At 39.7% G+C, this 17,802-nt stretch overlaps 1 protein-coding gene across 1 annotated transcript in view; it reads left to right on the forward strand.

Moving 5' to 3' along the window:
• Positions 1 to 17,802, forward strand: part of ARHGEF28 (Rho guanine nucleotide exchange factor (GEF) 28) — a 217,976-nt gene that overhangs the window by 27,192 nt on the left and 172,982 nt on the right. The window contains exon 2 of the mRNA XM_006899033.1: positions 16,501 to 16,622. Within this exon, the coding sequence (XP_006899095.1) occupies positions 16,501 to 16,622 (122 nt within the window). The remainder of the gene's footprint in view (positions 1 to 16,500; positions 16,623 to 17,802) is intronic.

Genomic DNA, 17,802 nt, shown 5'->3' on the forward strand with positions numbered 1-17,802 from the left:
AGTGTGGTTGGCGCAGGATAGAGCAGGGTTTAGGGCTGTTGTGCATAGGGTCGCTATGAGTCGCAAACGACTCGACGGCACATAACAACAACAACAATAATCCTGTGAGATAGATAAATTATCATCCCTAAACCTATACTTGGACCAGAAGGCAGTCATCAGACCAAAGCAAGGAAACACTGCATGGTTCAAAATTGGGAAGGGTGTACACCAGGGATGTATCCTATCTACAAACCTTTTCAACCTGCATGCAGAACAGATTATCCGAGAGGCTGGACTCTATGAGGAGAAATGTGGCATGAGGATTGGAGGAAGATTCATCAACAATCTGCATTATGCAGATGACATAATCCTGCATGCTGAAACTGAGGAGGACCTGAAGTACTTGCTGTAGAAGGTCAAGGATTGACTGCAGTCTTCAATGTGGATTGAGGCTCAATATCAAGAAAGCAAAAATTCTCACCACTGGACCAATTAGCAGCATCCAGATGGATGGTGAAGAAATATTGCTAATAGCTTTAGTTTGCTTGGCTCCACAGTCAACACTCTTGGTACCAGTAGCCAGGAAGTTAAGACACATTGCAATTGGTAAGTCTGCTGTTAGGACCTCTCCAAAGCACTGAAGAGCAATGGTTTCTCTCTGGAGACTAAGGTGTACCTGATACAGGACATGGTCTTTGTAATCACTTGCTATGAGTCAGAGAGCTGGAAAATGACTAGGGAAGATATAAGGAGAATCGATGCTTTTGAGCTGTGGTGTTGAAGAAGAGTAGTGAATATACCATGGTCTGCTAAGAAAATGAAAAGGTTTGTCCTAGAGAGGGTTAAACCAGTATGCTCCTTGGAGGCAAGGATTCTGAAGCTTCATCTGACATACTTTGGACATGTTGCAAGGAGGGACCAGTCCTTTGAGAAAGACGTCATGTTTGAGGGTGAAGGCACAACACAGGAGGGGAAGGCCCTCTTTGAAGTGGATTGATTCAATGACTAGGGTAATCGGGGTGGATGTGTCAGAGACAGATTGGCAACAGGATAGAGCAGGCTTTAGGGCTGCTGTACATAGGGTTGCCAGGAGTTGTAGGCAACTTGACCGCACATAGCAACAACAATAGCACTTTATAAATCAGAGATCAGAAAGGTTAAGAGTTATTACTTGCCCAATTCACACAGTTACTAGATGGCAGAGTAGGGACTTGAACCCCAGGAGTCTGTATCTTAGAGTCATGTTCTTGAATGTACTGCTCTTCACTAAAGATTTGCAGCCAGTTAAATGGAAGCTGAGGTTTAAATAACCTTTGTACTATCTTTAAAATAGGAGTTTACCAAATACTATTAACATTTTTTACTAAGAAATACTACATGACAACATTAATTTCACACAAATAATTGGTCTTATTGCCTTATTGTTTCTGTAGGCTCATTGAAAGTGACCTGAAGGACTTTTTATGTTTTTTGGCAATGATTTGTTCACTTAATTTGCTACTAAAGTAGTTACATATGGCAGTAATTAAATTGTATCTCTTTAAATTCTTAGAAAGATTAATCTCCTTCTATGAAACCATGGTAGCCTTGTCTTTGAATTGCCTGACACACAGTAGAGCAATTGGCCCCTTTTCTATGTGTTCGCAATGTATACTTGGAACTGTTTTTGAAAACAGATTTCTTTCCTTTCGAAAATCAATCTCGTTCTGCTGGATTTGATGGCATCCTTTCCACGGGCCCAGCCCACAGATAATTGTGCTACTTATTCCAAGCCTTCTCTGGCGATTCAAATCTGCTAACTTATTCAGTGAGAGAAAGATAGGCCTGTCCTCCCATGTGATTTATAGCCTCAAAATCCCAATGGAGGGTCAACTATGAGTCAGTTCTGACTCAACCACGATGAGAGAGTGAGTGAGCACTGAAGTGAGTAAAGGAGCGGAGGTCCTGTTAAGCCTGTTGGCCTGTGTTCACTGATAGGTTCTATTATCTTGAATATCTTTCAGAGAGTTGGAAGCTGTGTCTATTTCAGAGAGTTGCAGTCCAAAGGACTTGTGCATCTGTTTCATAAATAAGCATTTGCAGTGAGTGACACAGCTAAATCCACGTGACAGCTTAGGGATGGCACAGCTCGAGGAGAGACCAAGATTGGTCTCCTCACTGTCCTCGTGGACAGCACATCTGCCCTGACAAGAAAGACTTCAGGGGAATCAGTACCAGATTGAGGGGAAAATGACAGGATCTAGGCCAGTTTTCCAAAGAGTAGGATAACTTGGAAACAGGAGGTCTTGCAGATGGAATGCTGACTTAATATTAGGTAACAGTGGATTATGTAGTAAGATAAGTTTCTTTTTAAATTTTCTTTTGTTCATTTTACTGACATAAGGAGGAAGTCTCTGTTTAGTACTAGTGTGTCAAGGACTCTTCTCAGATCCATCACAAAAGAAGCCAGGTGATGCAGTGTTTAAAATGCCTGGCAGCTAACTGAAATGTTGATGATTCCTACCATCCTCTCAGTGTGGTCATCTGCTTCTGTAAAATTGCAGCTTTGGGAAGCTTACAGGTGAGTTTTATGACTTGGAATCAACTGGAAAGAAATAAGCTCAGGTTTTTATTTTGAATCCTTCAGTATGTCCCTTTTTGGCAAACATAAACAGTCTTTCCAGCTACACTGAGTTCATCCCACATTATGCTGACTCCACGCGTGTTACTATGGAACTGTGCCCCATAAGGTTTTCAGTGGCTAATTTTTTTAATAACCAGACATTTCTTTATTCCGCCATGAGAGGCAACTGGATTTAGTATGAATTTAACACCATTGATTTGTTTTTTAATTGCCTTGGTATGTGTAATCCAGCCATTTATAATGGAAAATAAGGCATTTCTTTAGAAAGAATTTTACTGAACGAAAAAAAAATGCATTGATCTGAATGAAGATAATCACTGTTGGTTTTGAGTCCTGATGCTCCAGTTCCACCTCACAGTGGCCCTGTGTACAACAGAGCAAAAGAGTGCACAGTCCCGCGTCATCCGCACAGGCACGCTCTGCCCGAGCCCATGGCTGCAGCCACTGTGCCAGTCCGTCTCCTTGAGAGCCTTCCTCTTTATAAAAGATGAGTATTAGAAGATACGGCAATATAGGTGTTATGGAGATAAGCAACCTTGTGCAGTTGATAGAGGAATGGCACGTTCTTTGACACTACCAGTCTAACATCTGATAAGGTTAATTTTGTAGAGGTCTGAAATCAGTTCTGACACCCAAAGGACCAGGTTTGGAATTCAGAATGTCAGATCCTTTTGGCATGGAGTTTATACCATGCTGCTGTGGTTGTTATGTGTTGTCAAGTAGTCTGTGACTCATAGCAATCCGATGTACAACAGCTGTGCACCCTGTCCTAATCTGAGCCAGTCTCACAGTGACACACACTTAATCCCATTGCCCTAGTTATCATGTCACTCTGTCTCATACGTGGTCTTTCTCTCCCCCTACCCTTCCAAGCTTGATATCCTTCTTCAGCAACTGGTCCCTCCTGATCACATTCCTCAAGTATGTGAAATGAAGCTTCAAAATCCTTGTGTCTAAAGAGAAACTTGATTTCACCCTCTCAAAAAAAGATTTATTTGTTCTTTTGGTGGTCCATGGTCTGTTCAGTACTCTCCTTTATCACCACAACTCAGAGACATCAATTCTTCTTCTTACATCCTTAGTCTTTGTCCAGCTCTCTGATCCATGTCATGTAATTGCAAAGATCATGGCCTGGATCAGGCACACCTTAGTCTCTATACCAATATCTTTACTCCTCAGCATTCTAGAGAGGTTCCTAAATAGCAGACTTCTCCAGTGAAATTAGTCTTTTGATCTCCTGACTGCTGGTGCTATAAGTGTTGATTGCAGAGCCGATCAAGCTGAAACTGTTAACAATCTCAATCAATCTCTTCTCCATCCATCATGGTGCTTCCAGTTGACCCAGTGGTGAGAATCTTTGTTTTCTTGATGTTGAGCTTCAATCTGTATTGAAGGCTACAGTCCTTGACCTTCTGCAGCAAACACTTCAGGTCCTCCTCAGTTTTAGCAAGCAAGATTGTATCAACTGCATAGCACAGGTTGTTTACAAGTCGCCCTCCAATCTTGATAGCACATCTCTCTTCATAAAGTCTAGCCTCTTGAATGATCTCTTCTTCATATAGATTGAAAAGGTATGGAAACAGGATGTCTCCCTGATGCACTCCTTTCCTAATTGTGAACCATGCAGTGTTTCTTTGCTCTATTCTGACATCTACCTCCTACTCTAGTTATAGATTTTGCATGAGCATAATCAAGTGTTCTGGGATTCCCATTCTCCTCAAGATTAGCCACAACTTGTGATCAACACAGTCAATTGCCTTTGAGTATTCAGTCCTTTGGTACTCTTTCTTTTCAGCCAAGATCCATCTGACATTGGCAGTAATGTCTCTAGTGCCATGGCCTTTTTAAATCCAGCTTGTATTTTTGGTTGTTCTCTGTCTATATACTGTTCTAGTCATTTTTGGATAATCTTCAGCAGGATTTTGCTTATGTGTGATATTAATGATATTGTTTGATAATTTCCACACTCTGTTGGACCACCTTTTTTTGGGAATAAGAATAAATATGAATCTCTTTCAGTCATTTGGCCAAGCAATTGTCCTCCAGATTTCTTCTCACCACTTGAGGGCAGCATCTCTTTGTTGAAATATGTCAATTTGTATGGCATCAATGCCTGGGGACTTGTTTATGTCAATTCCTATAGAGCTTCTTGAAGTTTCTCCTCCACCACATTTAGAGTTATTATTGTTGTTTGTAGTTCAGTGCAGTCGAGTCACCTGCAACTCATTGAGACCCTATGTACAACAGCTCTGAACCCTGCCCTGTCCTGAGCCAGTCTCACTAACTTCCACACACCTATCTCCATTGCCCTAGTTACTGTGTCAATCCATCTTGTCCAGGGTCTTCCTCTCTCACAGATTCCCTCCACCCTTATAAGAGTAATGTTCTTCTCCAAGGACCAGTCCCTCCCGACCACGTGCCCAGAGTATATGAGATAGAGCTTCAAAATTCTTGCCTCCAAGGAGAAACCTGGATTCACTCTTTGCAAAGCAGATCTGTTTTTTTTTCTTGGTAGCCCACGTTATGTTCAAGACTCTTTTTCCAGCACCACAACCCAAGGCATCAATTCTTCTTCTGTCATCCTTAGTCATTGTCTAGCTCTCTAATGCATAGCATGCAATTGTGAAGACCATGGCCAGAATCAGGTACATCTTAGTCTCTAGTGGCATTGCTAGTAGACTAGTAGATATGGCACCTGAGACTGAGCCCTCAAATATGGAAACACATATAGTAGATATGGCACCTAAGACTGAGGCCTCAAATATGGAAACACAAAGGAGGAGAAATAGTTGTAAATAAACACTAATGATGGAAATGTGGAATGTGAGAAGTATGAATGTAGGAAAATTGGACATTGTTAAGAAAGAAATAGAATGCATAAACATTGGCATACTAAGTATTGGTGAAATGAGATGGACTGGCATGGAACATTTTGAATCAGAAAAATCATATGGTCTGCTATGCCTGAGATTAAAAGGTGAAGGAAAATGGGGCCACTTTCATAATTTAAAAAGTCATTTCTAGATCCATCTTGAAATACAATGTTGTGAGTGATAAGACAATGTCCATACACATACAAGGAAGTCCAGTGAATACCACTACCACTCAAATATATGCACCAACAACCAGAATCAAAGAAGAGGAAATAGAATATTTCTACCAACATTTGCAGTCAGGAATTGATCTAACATGCAGTCAAGATGCATCATAATAAAGAGTGACTGGAATGCAATAATTGGGAACAGGGAAGAAAGATCAGTAGTCAGAACACAGACTTGGTGACAGAAATGAAGCTGGAGATAGAATGATAGACTTCTGTACAATAAATGATTTATTCATTGCAAACACATTTTATAAGAAACATAAATGCAGACTACAGATGGATTTCACCTGATGGTGTGCACAGGAATCATTGGAGAAGCTCAATATCAGTTGTGAAAACTAGACCTGATACTGGTACTGATGTGGAATAGACCCTCAACTACTCATATGCAAGTTCAAGCTTAAGCTAAAGGTTAAATTATATACACAGGAACCAAAATTTGATTTTCAGTCTATCCCACCTGAATTTCAAAACTTCAAAACCATCTCAGGAACAGGGTTGAGGCCTTGAACACTAATGAGTGATGAGTGGAAGGATATCAAGAATATCATCCAGAAAGAGTGCAAAAGGTTCTTATAAAGACAGCAGGAAGAAAAGACATAGGTGGATGTCAGAAGAGACTCTGAATATTGCACTAGCATGCCAAGAAGCCAAAACAAAAGGGAGAAATCAAGAAGTTAAGGAGCTGAACAGAAGATTTCAAAGGGCAGGTCAAGAAGACAAAACAAAGTATTATAATGAAATGTGCAAAGAGGTGGAGTCAGGCGGGTGGGAAAGGGCTGAACTCACTTGGCATTCCTTAATCTGAAGGAACTGAAGAACAAATTCAAGCCTTGAACTACAATACTTAAGGGTGTTTTGGGCAGAATATGAAATGATCCAGAAAGCATTAAAAAAAAGGAGTATACAGAATCCCTGTACCAAAGGAATTGGTTGACACAATAATTTCATGAAACAACATATGATCCAGAGGCAATGGTGATGAAGGTGGTTTATACTATAGATCAGATTATCCCCACAGGTGATATGGGAGTGATACTGGTATCAAAATGCTGATATTTTCATAGCAAGAGATATGAACATCCTCCTCAGTGAGGTCCAGAAAGCGTATGCATGGCCTCATAAGCATTCAAGTAGGATTTTCTTCGAAAATATGCTATTAAAAATCTTTTCATTGCAGTGCAGACTACATGTTTGTCATTTCAACAATGTATATAATCCCATGACATTAATTAAGCTTTCTCTATTGTGTAACCTACATGACTAATTCCAGTTTTTTAATCACTGTAACCACCAAATATTATATGAATCAGACTTACAGGAAAAATCTATGATCTATGGTTTTTGCCTGTTAGTTGTTGCTCTTAAGTGCTGTTGAGTCAAGTATGACCTATAGTGACCCTGTGAACAACAGATCTGAACCTTGCCCTAACCTGTGCCATCCTCACACTTCCTGACACACTAGAGCCCCATTGTGGCAGTCACCGTGCAATCCACCTTGAATTCTTCTTCTTTACCAACCCTTTTCCTTTCCTGAGCATCATGTCCCTCTCCTAGTAATAGCCCCTCCTAGCAACATGCACAAAGTATGTGAGGTGAAGCCTCATCATTTTTTGTGCTGAACCCTCTCCAAGACATATTTATTTGTTCTTTTGGCCATCCATGGGATGTTTAGTACTCTTCTTCAACACCATAGCTCAAAGGCATCAATTCTGTCATTATTCATTGTTCGGCTCTCCAATGCAACTGCAAGTGATAGGAATGATCATGGCTGAATGAGATGCACATTAGTCCTCAAACTGACATCATTATTCCTCAATAATTTAGTGAGGTGTCTAGCTGAAGACTTTCCTTGCAAAATGTCTTCTGGTCTCCTGACTGCTGGTACCATGGATGTTGATTATGGATCCAAGTAAGATGAAGTTGCAGACAGTTTCAATCTCTTCTCTATCTACCATACTGTTGCCTATAGGTTCAGTGGTTAAAATTTTTGTTTCCTTGAGGGTAGATGCAATCCTTATTGAAGGCTACATTCTTTGATCTTCTGCATCAAATACTTCTAATCCTCCCAACTTTCTGCAAGCTAAGTTGTGGCATCTGTATAACACAGGTTATGAGTGAGTCTTTACCCAATCTTGGTGCATATTCTTCTTTATAGAGTCCAGATTCTTGAATAATTTGCTCAGCATACAGATTGAGTATGTATGGAGATAGAATACAACCCTGACATACTCCTTTCTTAATTTTAAACCATGTATTGCTTCCCTGCTCTGTTCGCACAACAACTTCTTGGTGTAGGTACAGATTTTGCATGAGCTCAATTAAGTGCTCTGCGATCCCCATTCTTTCCATTGCTAGCCATAACTTATTATGATCCACACAGTCAAATACCTCTGTATAGTTAATAAAGCATAGATAGACATTCTTTTTGGTACAGTGACTGTATTTCCTCCATCTTCTTCTGATGCTTCCTAGGTCATACAATATATTGCCCATAATACCTTTCAATATTGTGACTCAAGTTTTAAATTTGTTTTTCAGTTCTCACAGCTTGAGAAATGTGGAGCAAGTTCTTCCCTTTGTATTCTCCAATTCCAGCTCTCTGCACATTGCATTATAATAATTTGCTTTGTCTTTTTGAGCTTCCCTCTGAAGATTTCTGTTCAGTTCTTTTACTTTCACATATTTTCTCTTTGTATTGGCTCTTGAATTTTTAGTTAAGTTTTTAGAGTCTCTTTTGACATCCATTTTGGTTTTTTTCTTTCTCTTCTGTCTTTGTAATGACCTTCTGCTTTCTTCATGGATGATACCCTTGTTATCACCCCACAACTCATCTAGTCTTCAATCATTGGTATTCACTGCCTCAGACATATTCTTATAGTGATTTTGGAGTTCAAGTAGAATAGACTCAAGGTCATGTTTTGGTTCTTGGAGTCTTATTTTCATTTTCTTCAGCCTCAATATTAATTTGCACGTGAGTAATTGGAGGGTTTGGCCCACATTCCACTCCTAGCCTAAAACAGACTGCTGATAACAAGCTTCTCCATTCCTTTTACAGATGGAATAAATCTAATTTCTATGCAGCCCATCAGATGAGGTCCATGTATAAAGTCACCATTTGTGTACTTTAAAAAAGGTATTTGCAACTAATAAATCATGCAAAATACAGCATTCAGTCAGTTTATTTCCAGCCTCATTTCTATCACTGTATTTTCTGACTACTATTCCTTTTTCACTGTTTATATCCCAGAACATTTGATTATGCTAATGCGAAACCTATACTTGGACCAAGAGGCAGTCGTCAGAACAGAGCAGGGTAACACTGCACGGTTCAAAATTGGGAAGGGTGTACGCCAGGGATGTGTCCTATCTCCATACCTTTTCAACCTGTATGCATGCAGAACAGATGATCTGGGAGGCTGGGCTCTATGAGGAGAAATGTGGGGTCAAGATTAGTGGATGATCTATCAACAATCTGCATTATGCAGATGACACAACCCTGTTTGCTGAAACTGAGGAGGACCTGAAGCACTTGCTGCAGAGAATCAAGGACTGCAGCCTACAATATGGATTGAGGCTCAATGTCAAGAAGACAAAAATTCTCACCATTGGACCAATTGGCAGCATCAGGATGGATGGTGAAGAGATTGAGATTGTTCACAACTTTAGTTTGCTTGGCTTCATAGTCAACACTCTTGGCACCAGTATGCAGGAAATTAAAAGGCGCATTGCCATGGGAAAGTCTGCCCTTAGGGACTTCTCCAAAGTACTGAAGAGCAATGGTGTCTCTCTGGAGACTAAGGTGTGTCTGATACGGGCCATGGTCTTCTCAATCACTTTCTATGCATTAGAGAATTGGACAATGACCAAGGAAGATAGAAGGAGAATTGATATCTTTGAGCTGTGGTGGTGGAGAAGAGTATTGAATGTACCGTGGACTGCTAGGAAAACAAACAGATTCATCCTGGAAAGGGTTAAACCGGGCGGCTCCTTGGAGGCAAGGATTCTGAGGCTCCTTCTAACATACTTTGAACATGTTGTAAGGAGAGACCAGTCCTTGGAGAGGGACATCATACTTGATAGGGTGGAGGGACAGTGCAGGAGGGGAAGGCTCTCTATGAGGTGTATTGAGTCAGTGACTGGGGCAATTGGGATGGGTGTATTGGAGATGGTGTGATTGGCACCGGACAGAGCAGAGTTTAGGGCTGTTGTCCATAGGGTCCCTATGAGTTGCAAGTGACTCAACGGCACATAACAACAACAACATATAACTTTTACATTTTATTCACCAGTTATCATTATTAACAAACCTTGCTTGGATGTTCAGTAATTTTGGATTGCAAGATTTGGTAAAAAAAGTTCAATTTTTTTCTCTCTTTGGTGGTAGATGCATGAACGTATATTTGGATAATAACCATATTAACACATCTTCCTTGTATATGTATGGATAGTATCCTATCGTGCAACAAAATTGCATTTCAGGATAGAATTTGAAATTGACTTTTTGACTATGAATGCAACACCGCTCTTCTTTTTTCAGTCCCAGGATAGTATAGCATGTAATTATTGATTCAATATGACCAAAGCTAGTCCATCTCATCTCACTAATGTCTAGAATGTCAATGTTCATGTGCTCCATTTCATTTCTTACAATCTCTAGTTTTCCAATATTTAGGTCCATCCAATTATTAAAGGACATTTGCCATTACTTTTCCTCATTTTCATTGACTTCCAATATGAGCTCTATCATTAATAGTATAACTACCCACATTCCTCTACTGTTCATAGAGGGACAGGTTTTTACCATAATACATTGTGATTTTCTAGTCCCATTATTCTGTGCACAGAAGAGTTTTCCTCTATATTTGTATCTCTATGGGGTCATTGATTCATATTTTATTTAGTAAGAACATGACCTAATGGTAATGAAAGAGGAAGTGGAAACTGCATTGAAGGCATTCGCAAAAAATAAGGCCCCAGGAATCGATGGGATACCAAGTGACTTGTTTTGATTAACAGATGCAACCTTAAATGCACTCACCAGTCTATTCCAGGAAAAAAATTTGGAGGATGGCTGTCTGGCCAATGGATTGGAAGAGGTCCATATTTATTCCTGTTTCTAAGAAGGGTGATCCAACTGAATGTGGAAATTATTGAACCAAATAATTGATATCACATGCAAGCAAAATTTTGCTGAAGATTATTAAAAAATGGCTGGGACAGCACATAGATAGAGAATTGCCACAGGATTAAGTGGGACTTAAAAGAGGCCATGGCACCAGGGATACCATTGCTGATGTCAGATGGATCCTGGCTGAAAGTAAGGAATAACAGAAGAATGTCCCTTTGTTCCTTATTAATTATGCAAAGGCATTTGACTGTGTGGATCACGACAAGTGGTGGCTGACATTGAGGAAAATGGGAATCCCAGAGCACTTGATTGTGTTCATGAGGAACCTATACCTGAATCAGGAGGCTGTTGTGCAAATGGAGCAGGGGAGCACTGCATGGTTTGGAATTGGGAAAGGAGTGTGTCAGAGATGTATTCTCTTTTCAATCTATATGCTGAACAAATTATCTGAGAAGCTGGACTCCATGGAGAGGAATGTGGCATCAGGATTGGAGGGAGACTTATCAGTAACCTGTGTTATGCAGATGACTCAATCTTACTTGTTGAAAGTGAGGAGGATTTGAAGTACTTGTTGCAGAAAATTAAGGAATGCAGCCTTTAGGATGGATTACATCTCAATATCAAGAAAGCAAAGATTCTTACCACTGTACCAATAGGCAGTACCATGATGGATGGAGAGGAGATTGAAACTGTCAACTGCTTTATCTTGCTTGGATCTACAATTAACACCCTTGGTATAAGTAGTCAGGAAATAAGGAGACATTGCACTGGTAAAATCTGCAGTTAGGGGTCTTTCCAAATTATTGAGAAATAGTGATGTCAGTTTGAGGACTATGGTGTGTCTGATTCAGGCCATGGTCTTTCCAATTACTAGCTATGCTTCTGGACAATGAATAAGGATGACAGAGAAAGAATTTATGCTTTTGAGTAGTGGTGTTGGAGAAGAGCACTGAACATCCCATGGATGTCCAAGAAAGTGAATAGATATGTCTTGGAGAGGGTGCAGCCAGGATTCTCTTTGGAGGCAAGTGTTGTAAACCAGAGATATAGAAAAGGTGGGGACACTAAGAATTTATTTGGCTTCCCACAGGCAAGAATGATGAAGCTTCACTTCACATGCTTTGGACATATTGCTAGGAAGCACTATTCCTTGGAGAGGGACATGATGATGGGAAGGGCTGGAGGGTTGGCAAATAAGAGGAAGATCCTCAAACAAGTGAATTGACAAGAATGGGCTCTTGTGTGTCAGGAAGTGTGAGGTGACACAGGACAGGACTGGTTTCAGATCATTGATTCATAGGGTCGCTGAGTCGTACTTGACTCAATAGCACCTAATAACAACAACAAGAAGTTAGAATTCTTGATTTTGGTGTTCAGAGTAATCAGACTTGATCTATAGGACCTTCAAACTATTGTCAGTGTTCTTTTGCTATGTCTCCTATCACTTTTTGAGAGTGTCATTGAAAGATATTAAGGCTGTAGAGCGCTCTAGTGGCCTTGTGGTGAGAAACTGCACAGCAATCCCAAAGGAATGTGGTTGGAATCCACCAGATGCTATTGGAAAGGGTGGGCAATCTCCTCTCTTGTGATTTACTGCCTCTGAAAACTCGCAGAAAGGTCAGCTATGAGTTTGTTTGATCATGACAGCAAAGAACAACAACCACCACCATAACAGTTCTGAAGTCAATCATTGCTCTAAGGAATTTTGGTAAAGAACAGCATTTAGAAATTAGAGCTCTCTAGATCTTAGAATTACAGATAAGGGACTGTGTGCCTATATTTGGGGAAAAATGAAAATAATATCCTGCAACATTGATCAAATTAACCATGCAGAGAACATGACTATAGCTTGATCAAAGTATCAAGACACTGCCATCTTTTACTTTATTCTGCTCCCGTGTAGAATTATCCATGTAGAATGATCCAGGTGTAAGGATTGATCCAGTAAGTAGCACCATGATAAACGGGAAAGTATTGAATTTGTCCAGAATTTCACAGTACAGGTTTCAAGACAGGGCAATGTTTTGTTGCGTTAAGTATAGCCATGTTTTATGCTAGTTCTATTGTGCCTGTCATGTAGACTCATGCTATGTGCAGTCATGTTATCTGCTAGCTCTTGTTATGTGTAGTCTTTTATGTGCTGAGTCAGCACTGACTTGAGGGTATCTGACAACGACATCATCTCTAACCTGACACATACTATCAGGTGGATTTTATCTGCAGAAGGAAAGTTGAATCCAAGTACTTTTACTTGTGTAAATTAAAACAGAAGTAGCTGCAGTTCTTGCCCTTTCCTGAAGCCAGTGGTTGGTATGCTGAACACAGAATGACTGTCTTTTGATCATTCACACCTTGCCAGTCAGGTGACCAACAAACAGCCTGTGCACTCCCACCACGTGCTTATGGGTCATATTTTACTTGGTTCTGTTCTTAAAAGGAAAGCCATTAATTATTTGCTATTGTCTCAAATATCTTGTTAGTTCTAAGGTAAGTCTTATTATCAACAAAGTCTTATTGTAGCATTGATGGCAGAGTCATTAAAAAGGAGGATGGACCGTTTTCTAAGGGCTACGCCAGTTACACCAAGTGTGTTATAGTCTGTGATCTTAAGACAGCAGAGCAGAGTTAAGCTGGATTGATTACATCTTGTGAGACCATGATTGTTTAAAAAACCATCCTGTAAAATGACAAATGAGCAAGCAAGTATTTGCTTACTTCAGGATATGTTGGAAGTATTTGGGTAGGTTCTTGATTTATAACCAATCGTACCTATTTTTCTTTCATGTAATTAGAATGGAAATGCACAGTGATTGATTATGAAGCTTGTAACTGTGAAGTATTTGTGTGGTTTGAATGTTCAAGTTGTAGTTATTTAATACTTTGGTTATCCCTCTACATGTCTTATTTCTTTGAGGTGCTTCATAAAATCTCTTTAATAGGCAAAGGCAGATTTAGATGCAGAATCTGAAGCCAAGGCCATTTGACTAGTAAAATTCATACCTCTTTGTAATGTTTATAATGATCCAGGATTTCTATGAACAGAATTGAGTTCTTTCCTGGCATATCAGCTCAATAGTTACTAATCTTTTCTCATATACTAATTAACTCTCATGAGTTTACCCAGATTTTATGCAATAGTCTAACCTAGACAGGTTGTAGATTAAGTGCAATTTCTCATGAAATAAAGGTAATACTAACTTTTTCACTCAGCCTACTAAAATATAATGGGCAATGACATTAGTTATGGGTATACTTTTGAATTTATTCTTTTTAACCATTTGTTGTTGTTATTATGCACCATTGAGTTGGAACCAACTCATAGGTGACCCTACAGTGGGTTTTCAGAGCTGTAAATCATATGAGAGAAGGCTACTCATCCTTCTCCTGTGGAGCAGCTGGTGGATTTGAACCATGAGCCTCTGGACTGGCAGTGCAGTTCATTACCACTCAGCAAGCAGAACCCCTTTTTAAAATAATTTACAGATATTTGTGACCTATTACTGCATAGTACACTATGGTTAGCACAATATCAAAACTTTTGTACTTTACATGGAACATAACTAAGAAATATGAATAACAAATACAGTAATACAAATAAAAGCAATAACTAAGACTTACTGATAACCTCCCAAAGTGCCAGAGATATCAAATTCTTTGAATGATAAACTCACTTAATTCTCCTATCTGCATGTGGAAAGCATAATCATAACTTGTTTTTATGGATGTGAGATGTCTGTCTGTGAATGTGGACAGAGATCTGATTATTCATCCGAAGTCACAGGAAGTTAAAATTCTGGTTCCATATTTCATTGCTTGCAACTTTTTCTTACCTTCTAGGTATGCGAGGGTCTCTTGAGAGCAAGCTTCGAGCAGCCTCATCTGCTTGGACAAAGCTGGGAATACAGGAACAGGCAAATAGGATTTATAATTTAAATTAAAAGCAAAACTTTCCAAGTGCTTGAGATAATTCTTATTTAGCAGTCAGTGGACAGTGCTTGGTGGAGCACTCCGATTAAAAGAAGCTTGGAAGCAGGAGTGGCATCCACTTCTGAAATAGTTTGCCTTTGGAAACTCTATGAACTTGGTGAAACAATGAAAGTTATACAAGTGTTCAGGTCCTTTGTTCAAAGGGTCGCTCTGAGTCGTCTGTGACTCAACAGCACTTAACAACAACAACTGTTATAACTGTACTGGAAGCACTGATGGTCTAGTGGCAGTGAGATGCACTACCATCAAAAGGCATGTGGTTCGAATCTACCACCTGCTCTGAGTGAGAACGATGAGCAATCTCCTCCTGTGCAATTTACAGTCTCTGAACAGCCACCAGAGGGCCAGTTATGAGTCAGTTCCAATGTGAAGGCACGTAACGACAATGACAGTTGTAGCCACTAAACTTAGTACTAATTTAGGCCCTTTGGTTAAACACCAGTGAGCCTGTGACACATTTGTGATACAGTTACTCACTTGAACTCCACCTCACTGCCTTTGAGGTACAGTCAACTTATAGCTGACCTTCCAGTGGATTTCTGGATCCTGTAAACAGCATAGGAGGAGACTACTCATCTTCCTCTCACAGAGCTGCTGGTGGATTTGAACTGTCAGAGAAGATCAGCCTTTGAGTTAACAGCACAATTCCCTATAAAGCATGTCACTAGAGTTCCTTGATACAGCCCCTAGTGTATTAAAAATATAAATAAAGTTAATTTCATTTAATCTGTTAGGAATTGAAGGCAAAAATCTAGTTTAATAAATCTCCATCTAATAATGAATAGTTTGTTCTATCTATAAAATAAAGAGATAATAGGCATATATTAAGACATGTGAATAGAAAGGCAAAATGCAATAAAGGGATAATCAGACATTGTAATTAGTTATTTGCATTAATTCAAATAAAAGGTGTATGAATTAATGTAAAACCAATATGATTTGTAAACTTTCCCTCAAATTATAATAACAATGATCCTTTTCCCAACTCTTTAAGTAAAAACCAAATGCTCTCCTTGGCGGTGGCACCATTTTACCTTCCTTCCAGGAAATAAAGGAAGTTCCCATCTCTCCATACCCTCACCAGCATTTCCACTTTATTGCCAAAGTAAACTGGGATGTTGGTGCTGATGTGAGAAGGTGTCTTGTTTTGTTTTGTTTCTTTCTAATAGCTGATGTTGTTATGTGCTGCTGAGTCAGAACTGACTCATAACTGACCCTCCTGGGTTTTCAAGGTGCAGTAAAACGTATGGGAGGAGATTTTTCCTCTTGTTTTCTTTGGATCAGCTGGTAAATTTGAGCTCTGTGCCTTTGGGATTGCAGTGCAGCATTTACCCCACTCCCACCCTCTGCCCCTGCCCCCCAAGGCCACCAGAGTTCCTAATAGTTATTATCTTGATCTTTTCTTCTTGTGTTTATTGCCTATCTGACCTTAGTCCACATGCACAATAGTTTTCTAGAACTGTGCATTCTGTATGAAGGCTCTGGGGAGCTGAGAACATTTCAGTGTGCGAGAGAAAACACTTGTATGCAGATCTCACAGTGTAACGGATATGACATGCAACTTTATAAACAATTTTTAAAATGCCATCTTGGCTTTTCCCTTATGGTCTAACTGAAAAAGTAATGTTGAACTGACTTTTTATTTATGATTGGAATTTTTTGTTTCCTTCTCAGATCGTTCCTTTGAAGAGCTCAAAAAATCTAAGCATCCCTCAACATTCCTTGCTGCAGGTCGGCTTTCTGATATGCTAAATGGCGGTGATGAAGTGTATGCAAACTGCATGGTGATAGACCAGGTAAAGTCCCAACTGGCACTGGAAGGTGGAAACCCAAGCGTGTGAGAAGTCAATTCCACATTATGGAATTTTTCGTAAAAATTTCAGCTAAAACCAGCCAGATCTTACTATTACGGCAATTCAGTAGATAAGCAGTATCCTAGGGTGGCACAAACAGTTAAGCATTGACTACTAACAAAAATCTTGGAGGTGCTAATTGAAGTAGGGGTACTTGGCTAGGAGAAGAGTGGACAATCTTGCAGACAATTACAGCAATTGGAAAAACCCTTTTGAGTAATTATACTCTACACATACAGGGTCACCATAAATTAGAATCAGCTTGGAAGCAGGTTTGACTTTTTATTTCAGAACACAAAATACTTTAATCCATCAAGCTGTATTGTTCACAATAGCAAAGATATGGAAGCAACCTAAGTGTCCATCAACAAATGAGTGGATAGAGAATCTGTGGTATAGTCACACAATGGAATACCATGCAACACTGAAAAACAAGGAACTCATAAAATATTATACAAAATGGGTGACCCTGGAAGGGTCTGATCCTGAGTGAAATATTTCAGTCACAAAAGGACAAATACTGCATAATGCCACTGATATAAAACAGGACTGACATGGGGCTTGAGGGGAAACTAAGAAAAGAGGGGATAAAAAAAGGACCCTGAATTTAAATAATGAGGGAAAGAACTGTCTAAAAGAAATATGATTGTGTAGTATTTGCATGACAACAGTCCAGAATAAGAGGTGCATAGAAAAGTGGACTGGGATGCTGGGGGATGGAGGAAATTGTGCAACAATGAAAGGATCCTTTTAAAAGTAATTTTAATGGAAGTTTACAGAGACTGAGGATTTTCATTCATTGTTGCACTTTTCTCCCTGCCCACCCCTCATCCCTCAATTCACTGCTCTCTTTGAAAGGTAAAACAGAAATTCTTACATTTCTATACAATCCCTACCCCCAAGTCCACTCCACTGTGCAGCTTTCATTCTGGGCTCCTGTCACGATAATAATACCTAATCTTTTTAAAGAGAAAAGTCGGCTAAGGCAGGGGGGAGTAAGGAAAAAAAAGAAGAAAAAGAAGTACTGCCAGGGAGGAGTCTTGAGACATTGCCAAATAAGAGGGATAATGATAACTATTTAGTGGGATACAATGGGAAATGACCACAGGGCAATCAGTTTTCT

The sequence above is a fragment of the Elephantulus edwardii genome, unplaced genomic scaffold (genome assembly GCF_000299155.1).
Source record: "Elephantulus edwardii isolate Elephantulus edwardi_28Jun2011 unplaced genomic scaffold, EleEdw1.0 scaffold00244, whole genome shotgun sequence".
In the NCBI taxonomy this organism is placed as follows: Eukaryota; Metazoa; Chordata; class Mammalia; order Macroscelidea; family Macroscelididae; genus Elephantulus; species Elephantulus edwardii.